This window comes from Oreochromis aureus, linkage group 8 (genome assembly GCF_013358895.1).
Source record: "Oreochromis aureus strain Israel breed Guangdong linkage group 8, ZZ_aureus, whole genome shotgun sequence".
Lineage (NCBI taxonomy): Eukaryota > Metazoa > Chordata > Actinopteri > Cichliformes > Cichlidae > Oreochromis > Oreochromis aureus.
The window spans coordinates 692,388-702,628 of record NC_052949.1 but is presented as its reverse complement, the minus strand read 5'-3'; the positions used below and the strand labels follow the sequence as shown (position 1 = coordinate 702,628).

The following is a 10,241-nucleotide window of genomic DNA, read 5'->3' as shown; positions in this document are numbered from 1 at the left end:
ATTTAGAGGATCATCATTTAGCCTGGAGAAATAGTTTGTTGCTTTATAAGAAAGCCCTCCGCAAAGCCAGAACATCTTACTATTCGTCACTGATTGAAGAAAATAAGAACAACCCCAGGTTTCTCTTCAGCACTGTAGCCAGGCTGACAAACAGTCAGAGCACTTCAAACATACGATGTTCAGCTTTGATCTAGAGTTTCAACACTTCTCCAGCACGATGAAGATCAAAGGTCGTTGACCATTACAGGCGCCGCCGTGCTCTCTGAAACGCCCCTGCTGCCATCATCACTGTTCTCCTCGCTTCAGTCTGTTTGTTGGTTTAGTCAAAAGAAAAAGGGGGCAGAGCTGTTCACAGTCAAAGCTTTTATTCTGAAATCAGTACAAATGCTGGCCTCTGATTGGTCAGCCCAGATAGCGGCAGTAATGTCATCAAAAATAGGGAGCTGCTTTTACATTCAGTCAAATTCAAGAGTAAAAATATAAAAATGTGCCTCAGAAAAATAGAAATGTACAGACAGGAAGACTCTTATTATTTACCACATGAATTTTCCTTCCCCTTACAGTAAACTCATTAACACCTCGTTAAGCCTTTCAGTTGCTTCTATACTGGAGCTTAAAAAAAATTCTACTGGCTTTTTTCCTGTAAACACATCACAAGTCTTCACTGTGTGAAAGCCCTTTAAACGGAGACAAGGAACACACCACCACGTCAATCACAGTTATTGATCATTGATTGGACTGTCACACATATCACACAGGAGAGGGGGCGGGCTTAAAGCTCAGGTAAACGCTTACACGTAGTGGTGTGTTCAGGGACGCAAGGACATCAGAGATTTCAGAACTTAAGTCTGAGGAGTACTGCTGGTCCTGAACGCATCACTGGATGGAAACGTTAAACCGTCTCCTTGATAACGCCGTGAAGGTGAGGTGGGGCCTTGATGACATCTTCTAGCAGCACCATTTTACTGAAGCACCTGAAGCATCAATGTGATTGGACGGCTGGTTGCGGGAGAATGGGTGGAGCTTCAGAGGCCCATGATGTGGTTGAAGTGACCCTGAAACAGCAGGAAGACACCGTTTAGTCTCTCAGCCAATCACAGAGCCACAGAGACGACTCTGTAAGCCTCGCTTCCACAGGGGGCAGGGCTTAACTGTTTTGTGAGTTCGGCGTCTTACCGGTTCTCCTCTGAGACACCTGGGACAGCAGAGCAGAGCAGGTGTGGGCCGTACCTGCACGCACGCACGCACGCACACACACACACACACACACACACACACAAACACACACAAACGTCACCATAGCAACAGCACCTGTACACCTGTCCTCCAGCTGAACACGGTGAGGACTTTCCACCATGTTTATCTGAAGCTGACCTCTGACCCTCAGATCATAATGACATCACATTCGTGTCCTGTGTCTTGTCTTGAAGCTCGACGAGCTCACCTGTTGATCCGGCTGCTGATTGGTCGCAGGACTGCTCTGCGACGTCTCCATTGGACAGTCGGACATCTGGAGCTCTGCCTCCAAACAGAGCCGCTTCTGAAAACAAACAACATCAGGACCATCAGCACACCTCAGGACCTCACCTGAAACTGTGACCTCGCTGAAGGGGCGGGGCTAAGCAGGTGATCTTCCTTCTAAACTTGCGTTTTGGTAAACCAGAAGTACAGCACGCAACCACAGAGGTCATGAAGAGGTAGAGCTGGGCGATAGAACGATAACGATATGTATTGCAAAATAACTTTTTCTCGATAGAAAAATTAAACTATTGCGATAGGCCTCATCTCTCTTGTCCTCTTAAAAAAAAAAAAAAGAACAGCCAATCCAAATTAAGTAGCGCAGAGCCGAACCAATCACAGCCGCAGCGTCACGTCACGTGACTTGTTACGTACAGCACAAGCGCCAAGGCGCACGTGTATTTGTTTGGGAAGCAGCCAGCCGCCGTGCCGGCTAATGGAGAAAATGAGATGCCGACTAGAGAAAAATCAACCGAGAGCGTGAGCGACGGTTACCGAAGAGAAAACCGATGATGGTTCCAATGCCGGAGAGCTTGTCGAATGGAAGGGCCACAGAAGTTCCGTAGTGTGAAGGTATTTCGGCTATTTCAAGTCTGACAAAAAACAGAGTAGCGTGGGGGGCGGCATCACGGATATCGGCAAAAAAAAAAAAAAAATTACTCGTACTCATGCTGCATCAGCCAGCGCATATCGGGAATGTCGTAGGCACCGATCGGTTTTCTATCGCCCATTTGCTGGGAGTAAGGGCGCCCTCCGTTTGCGAGGTGCGCCTGCTGCTTGCTGCACAGGGAGGAGAGGGCGGGGCGGCGGGGGATTCTCTGGCTGGCTGGAGCAGCATCTAATAACCAACTTGCAAAATAAAACAAAATTAAAACAAACCAACAAACACAAAAATACCAGACATTATGATACAGACTTATAATTTGCACCGATGTTTTTTCAAAATTCTATACGTGAAAAGTGAGCGCGAGAGCCCTCGGTGCGCCTGCGCGCTGCTGAAGTCATAGTAAACTTTATTGTTATCTCCGCTACATACAGTCCAGGGGTCCGTTCTTCGTACCTCGCTTACTACATCCAAGATCAAATCGTCGCGCTAACTTTGAGCTCGCTAATCCGGTTCTCCGAACACACCTGTTGTTGACGATTAGTATAGCTGGATGAAGTAATGTGAGATCAGTCAAAGGAGTTTGCAAAGAAAAGCGTCTGGACTTCTTTAAGTTGCTTGAAGACGTTTCACCTGGGAGAAGCTTCTTCAGTTCTAAGGTCACTGGGTTTAAATCTGGGACTCTCGCCATTTGACCTTAGAACTGAAGAAGCTATGAAGGTGAAACGTCTTCAAGCAACTTGAGACGCTTTTCTTGCAAACCCTTTGACTACGATGACCTGGATGACTGAGAACCTTCACAGACATAATGTGAGATCACTGGGTGGCTTAAAAGGGGCTACGCATCGATAGTAGAAACATTGATCGGCAACTCTGTGATTGGTCGGCGAAGATGTCGAAGGAGCGCTCAGTATTTTACGGCAGCAGAGCAAGAACTCTTGATTGAGGGATATCAGGAGTTTCAGAGTTTAATTAAAACGCAGGGGAACACTGCAAAGGCTGCAAAAGCAAGGAGAGAGGCTGGCAGAAAGTTGCTGACAAATTAAATTCATAAGTAATTTATTATATTATATTCCATTATATCCTCTTTCACATTAGAGCCACAACAGGACCCACTAGAACATGGGGACAAGTAAAAGTGAAATATAAGAATATTCTACAGAATGGTAATATTTATCACTTATATTGCTTTTAGTCTCCTGAAAAGAGACCCTGAAATAATCTGTTTGTTTGTTTATAACAGCAACCAAGAAAAGGGCCGAGAGCAAATAAAGACAGGTGGTGGTCCTGCACCCCTCGTCACACCCGGCAGAGGAGCTGGCCCTAGGGTTGAATGCCACCAGACCCATTGTTGAGGGCATCCCTGGGGCAGCTCTTCCTTAGACCAGCAGCCGGGGTGCAGTAGCAGCACCTTCATAACTGGTGCTATTTGTACAATGTAAAATCCCGCAATATCCGCTGAATTCTGGAAACTCTCCTTATCAATCTTGCACCTTCCTTGCTCGCGTACAAACGGACAGGACATGGCTGCGACAGACTTCCCAAATCCACCTTCTTTTTATAGCCGTGGTCTCTCATCTTGATTACACAAGTAATTTACTATTACTACTCTAAAATATGAATTACATCTGACATGATCTACTACATGTAATAGAATGATTAATAGTACATTTCCCCTTTTTTAGGAAATGACCTGTATGTATCTGTATGAAATCAATAAAAGAATCAAATGCTGCATTATCTTTAGTTACATTGATAATATTTATTTATGGAGAAACAGTGGCGAAATATCGCTGTTGCTTTCGTATAAATGCAGCGGACATACCTGAGTGGCAGCGATCTAATCCTGTTTACATAAAGTAAGCCTGCTCCCGAGCAGGTTTACACTGGATCTGTTGCTATGACAGCAAGTCCCAGATGAGCTTCGGAGAACCGAATGATCCAAGATCACGCGAAATCGTCAACAATCAAATCCGAACTTATTAAAGAACGGACCCCAGTATATGGAGAGACGAGACGACGAGGCTCCAGTTACAGCAGTGCAAGTAAACAAACAATAAATATAAGAAGAGTAAGAAAATAAATATACACTCACCAAATAGAGCGCATTTCATTCATAATGTTGTAAATCCAATCCCATTATGCATTCATGATTTGAACCCTGTGTTGTGCGAAATCCCAGAAATAAACCCTAGACAAAGTGAATCTGTGCCAGAGGTGTGTTCCAGGGCGCCAACAGGCTAGGACCTGTTGACAAAGGTTAGTCAATTTTGTCTTCTCCTGTAAAACGACCTAAGATTTATTTTTAGAATTAATATTTTGTTTCTAAGTGGAATTGACAGTTTAGTCTGTTTTGTTTGTTCTATTTTGAAACTTAAACGCTTTAGCGGCTGCCTTTTGTGTAGTTTGCAATATTTGCCTTTATTTATCTGAAAAAGTCTCATGTTCCTTAAGTACATCTGCCCTGTTGAACTTATTATGGGAAATAAATATTTAAATCAAAACAAGCTGCTGATTATTTCACATTTTACTTGTGAGCAACGGCACATTTAAATCTTACAAATATAGTTATTTGGCTTATATCGTGATATATATCGTTATCGCCTGAAATGAAAAAAAACATATCGTGATATGAAAAAATCTTATATCGCCCAGCTCTATGAAGAGGTCATCGAGTCGCCTCCGTCAGCACTTGGTTTTCATACTTCCTCGTACCCAAGCCGGAGACACCGAGCGCTGCACACCTCCTTTACCCCACCGACCCTCCACCGGCTCTCAGACACTCACACAGGTGTAACTCTGTCTGCAGTAGCGGTTTTAGATACGGGCGACACGGGCGGTTGCCCGGGGTGGCATCGTGATGGGGGGCGGCATCACGGGCATCGGCAAAAATTTTTTTTTTTTTTAAAAAAATTACTCGTACTCATGCTGCCCGATGGCAGCCAGCGCATATTGGGAATGTCATAGGCACCGATCGGTTTTCTATCGCCCATTTGCTGGGAGTAAGGCGCCCTCCGTTTGCGAGGTGTGCCTGCTGCTTGCTGCACAGGAGGAGAGGGCGGGCGGCGGGGATTCTCTGGCTGGCTGGAGCAGCATCTAATAACCAACTCGCAAAAATAAAACAAAATAAAACAAAACAACAAACACGAAAACACCAGACATCATGATACAAACTTATAATTTGCACGATGTTTTTCGAAATTCTATACACGAAAACTGAGCGAGAGAGCCCTCTCGAGCGCCTGCGGCGCTGCTGAAGTCAAAGTAAACTTTGTCATCTCTGCTACATACAGTCCAGCATATAGAGAGACGAGACGACGAGGCTCCAGTTACAGCAGTGCAAGTAAACAAACAATAAATATAGTAGAGTAAGAAAATAAATATACACTTTAGGACTCGGGGTAAAGTGATCAATAACAATTTAAAATTTATAATTTACAGTTTGAGGATTTAAAGTCTCACACATAACCCGTCGAAAGGGAGGGAGACCTGCTGCTTCCAAATAGAGCACATTTCATTGATAATGTTGTAAATCCAAGCCCATTATGTATTCATGATTTGAATCCTGGGTTGTGTGAAATCCCAGAAATACACCCTAGACAAAGTTAATCTGTGAACTAAGGTGTAGGTCTATTAGGTTATGTTGTGGTGATCCTCTGGTTGAGGGATGGGTGTTCATACTGGAGTGCAAAATTAAAACCAATGGAAGATGGACAAGAAAAGTTCAAAGCCATCAGGTGCTCAGTTTAGAAAAAGAGAAAAGAAGAGGAGAAGAAACGAACAAATGATACAGGTAAGCAGATGTGTGATTGGATAATGGCAGGTCATCCTGAAACAATCAGAATCAGAATACTTTATTAATCCCTAAGGAAATAATGTGGGTTACAGTTGCCCCAAGAAGAAATGGTAAAAATAGTAACAGTAACAGACTAAACTCCAAACAATACATTATGTTACAGATTTTAATATTAATTAGTCATTGTCAATTGTTGATTTGTCCTGTTCTCATTGTATGACGAATTATGATGGCTGTTTAGTAGCCGTTTGCATACTATGCATACTCTCTCTCTCTCTTCATATGTGTGTGTGGACAACAGTTTTATGTTAATGTACAATCCTTAACATGTTTTGTGTGTGTGTGTGGGGGGGGGGGGGGGGGGGGCGCCAGAGGGAGTGTTCGCCCAGGGCGCCAAACAGGCTAGGACCGCCACTGTCTGTCTGTGATGCTGGCTTTAAGAAATCAGTGCTTAAAGTGTTAAAAACATGTTCAGCGCCATCTTCTGTCAGCATGGAGCGTGACGTCATGTGGTTGGTTGGCCGGGGCTAACAGGCTCACATTAGTTTATGTCACACCAGTGTGAGGGGATCACTGTGGTGCTGCAGCAGTGAGTTCATGTTAAACCAGGATAAATTTCACTCTGTAACAGGAAGTGGCTGTTTGGCTGGCTGCACTCAAACAGGAACATCCAGCTGTTAGCCGTGATGTTGGTGTTTGTAAAAGCACTTTATAAACGAGGACTGTGTCAGACCGACATGCTGGAGTCTGCAGCTGTTCCTAATCGAGCCTGCAAAGCAGATGTTCACGTGCTGCAATCAGCCTACTTTATGCAAAAAGCCAAATGTTCCCAACACAAGTAAACAGTTGTACTGACACAAGATGGCGCTAAACGTGTTTTTAAAACCTTAAGTTAAAGCGTCTCATGTCCCCTCTGACCCTTTGTTCCCTGTCACATAAACACGTCACCGTTCCCATTTCTTTAATGAATCTATGAAAAACGCCAAAGACAAGTCCCTCTGACAGAAAATCAGAGCCAGAGGCACTTTATTTATCCCCAAGGGGCAATTAAGACCGTACATAAAATACACAAACATCACATTGGGGAAACAGGTCAGGCTAGGTAGCACTGACTGGTCGACCACACGAGCAGCGACCCTAACCGAAACCATAGAAAATGCACAACATGAGGAAAGACGAGGAGAACAAGAACTCCCCCCAGACTGAGCTCCAACAGGGAGATCAGAGAAAAGAAAAAAACACCTCAGCACATGAATCATCACATCTCACAACATAGAAGACATAAGCTTCGAAGGCGTTTGGAGGGGGTGGGGGGGTGAGTGTAGGTCTGTGTCAGTGTACATGTGTGTGTGTTCCGTGTTCAGCCGAGAGAAAGTGTCCCTTCACCCAGTTAGGCAAAAGTCAACAATCTTCGGTCGACGCGGGTGGCCTTGAATGAGGGGAAAGAGTCACAACACAGTCTTGTTATCTAAGGAGAATTTGTTATTCCCGTCAGCTTCTGCCTTGAGCATCCAGCTGGCGCCAGGGGGGCCGCATGAGATGAAGATGGTAGTTGTTTTGGTTAGTGCGAACAAACGGCTTCCAATTTTACAGTTGGTCTAATGTCCGTCACTGGTCAGCAGGTCTCTCAATTCCCATTCTTCTTCTCCAAGATCGTATCCATATTGCGTTCAATAAACAGTCTGAGTCCTCACAGCCCTGCCCATCGTCTATCATGTCGGCCAGCCTTGTGGGATTTTGAACAGCTGTAGCCCCTTCTTGTTCTTTGATAAGCCACCTCAGAGCCAGCTCCAATCAGCCAGAACTCTGTTACTGTGGTTCCGAATTGGTAGCTGTCATTCAGTGTCCTCCATCGAGAGTGTTGCCAGACACATGACGCAAGCGACCATCGAGTATCCGACAGCAAACGTCTCCGCAGGACAATCGGGCTCTCTCCAGCTCAGGAGTTTGTCAGTTTCGTTACGGGACCAGTTGATCAAATCCATAATTCTTCTTTAGGTTTTTAGAGAACAAGTCTGGGAGACTCTCTTAGGGTTAGAGAATAAGCGAGACTATACAAGAAACCTGAAAGCCAAGCAGGAAAGATAAGGGAGAGGGAGAAAGTGTGACTCCCAAAGAGCTGTCAGCTGAAAGCTCTGCTTATCTCAGTGTGGTGCGCTTCAACTTCTGAGGAAGCTGGACAGAAGAAGTGTGAGGCCTAAAATCTCCACAGCAGAGGAACACGGTCTGAAGACCCGAAACAGGACCCGGGAGATGATCTGGACCTTCAGCTCATCAGGAAGCCGTTCTCAATGAAGGGAAAGAGGAGGAAAGGCTGAGGTACAAAGATCAGAGGAATAGGTCTGACGGAGCCACATCTGAAGGTTCAAATAAGAGCTCCAAGCATCCTCCGAGAAGCTGCAGATGTTCCTGCAAATACTTGAAGAGGCTCAGGACTGATGTCACTTTGTAGTTTTTATATTTTGTAGTTCTCTTATTTCGCTGATGTTTCTTTTTCAATCATTTTTGTTTGGCTCGTGTCTCTGTAAACAGTTACTGTTTAAATAAAGTTATTACTGTTTTTCTCCATAAACTCTGATGACCGCAGCTACTCCTAATAAACTGCTCCTCCTCCCTCCTCAGGTGTCTTACCGCTTTATAAATCCAATCCAAATTCCATCTCACATCTGTTCTCCGGTGATCAAAAGAAAGAGATCAGAAAAAATTACCTAAAACTTCCCGTTCCTCCCAAAGCTAAGGAGGTCCACTACAAAATCCTCTCTGGTGTTTACCCTTCCAAAGAATTTCTCAGACGTCGCTTCACTATTGATGATAATTGTTGCTCTTTTTGTAATGGGGTTATTGAATCAACAGAACATTTATTTTATGATTGTATATTCTGTAAAGCCCTGTGGAACGATGTGCACTACTGGCTCTTCCCTAAGATCCCAAACTTACTTGAATTTTCTAAAAATGATATTATGTTTGGTTCTCTAAGAAAAGAAAAGAAGCTTGAAAATGTTTTAAATGTAATAATTATTATGGGCAAATTCTTCATTCACAAATGTCGTTTTCTGAAAACAAAGCCGTCCTTTTTTACTTTTCACAAAGAACTCTGCCTCTTTCTCTCATCTGTAAAATTTATGGACAAAAAACAAGCTCTGGATTTGAATCATATGATTGTTGAACTAGATCTGCTAGAAAACCCCTAAGGTATAACTTATTTTATGTCTTTTAATTATCTCTCTTTTTTGTTTATATGTTTGCTTATTTGTTTACTTTGATTCTGTTTGGGGTTTGTTTTTATTTTATTTATTTGTTGTTGTTTGTACTTCCTGTTCATTATCCTTCTTCTATATGTTGGAATTCAGCCTGTTCTGATACTATTTCATGTTGGAAAAATTGAATCTTTGTAGAGATTGCCATAATTGTTGTACATTATATTTTGTGCAAATTAAAAGAAAGAAAGAAAGAAAAATAAATAAAAAAAAAAAAAAAAAGGTGTCTTACCGCTTTGGAGTTGCGCGGCTCCGCCTCCAGACTTCTCTTCTTCATGGGGTGCGCGCACTGCATGCTAGCAGCTAATAGTTAGCCTGTTAGCATTAGTTTGGCAGACACGGACCGGAAGCTGCCGGTTTCCCGCCCAAAGAGCACAAACGGAGCCGATTAACCGATCAATCGTTAACTTCCTGCTACTTGACCGACAACTATCCGCTGCTGCCGCTGTTGCTGGTGTTGGCTGACCTTCTGCTGACCGGCAACATGAAGCTCTCAGCATCGAGCCCACCGCTTCCGGTATGACACGGAATAAGCTTTTCACAATAAAAGCACCGACGGTTTCGCTTCCGCCTTATTTTGTGTGTATGTATGTGAATATGTTTATATGTTAAAATACCTACAGACACGTGTGTGTGTGTGTGTGTGTGTGTGTGTGTGTGTGTGTGTGTGTGTGTGTGTGTGTGTGTGTGTACATTCTGTTGTGCTGAGAGCTACTAAACAACATTCTGTTGTGTGAAGACATAATGAAAATAAAAGGATTCTTCTTCTTGAACCCTAAAAAGAAGAAAAGTCATCTGGTTTTGAAATTTTTAAAAGAAAAAAGTTGTATTTTTACTGTGTTTTTATATTAATTACACATTTTAGTGTGTATACTTACTCCATTTAGATAAAGGTAGAATAAACTTCAAAGTCCTGAAAGTTGTCACATTCCTACATCACAGCAGCCAAACGTGAAACACAACCTTAAATCAAATAAAATCATACATGTGTAAGTCTAACATACAGGCTGATCATTCAAGGTTAAAAAGAGAAACGAAGGAAAAAATAAAACAGCACATTGCTTTT

General features: G+C 43.3%; 1 protein-coding gene across 1 annotated transcript; it reads right to left on the bottom strand.

Annotated features, from left to right (window-relative positions):
- Positions 1-348: 348 nt before the first annotated feature.
- Positions 349-9,706, bottom strand: si:ch211-221j21.3. The gene is made up of 4 exons (XM_039616508.1): positions 9,408-9,706; positions 1,445-1,540; positions 1,177-1,230; positions 349-1,055 (listed from the first exon to the last, which is right to left on the bottom strand). Exons 1-4 carry the CDS (start codon positions 9,468-9,470, stop codon positions 1,026-1,028), a joined length of 243 nt encoding a protein of 80 aa, XP_039472442.1. The 5' UTR covers positions 9,471-9,706; the 3' UTR covers positions 349-1,025.
- Positions 9,707-10,241: the final 535 nt, after the last annotated feature.

Bases quoted from the DNA above. Each gene is read 5' to 3' on its own strand.
- si:ch211-221j21.3 (XM_039616508.1), bottom strand. From the start codon at position 9,470: ATGCAGTGCGCGCACCCCATGAAGAAGAGAAGTCTGGAGGCGGAGCCG. The intron at 1,541-9,407 runs GTAAGACACCTT...GTTTGTTTTCAG, and splicing joins AGCCGCGCAACTCCAAAGCG to AAGCGGCTCTGTTTGGAGGC. The intron at 1,231-1,444 runs GTGAGCTCGTCG...GCGTGCGTGCAG, and splicing joins ATCAGCAGCCGGATCAACAG to GTACGGCCCACACCTGCTCT.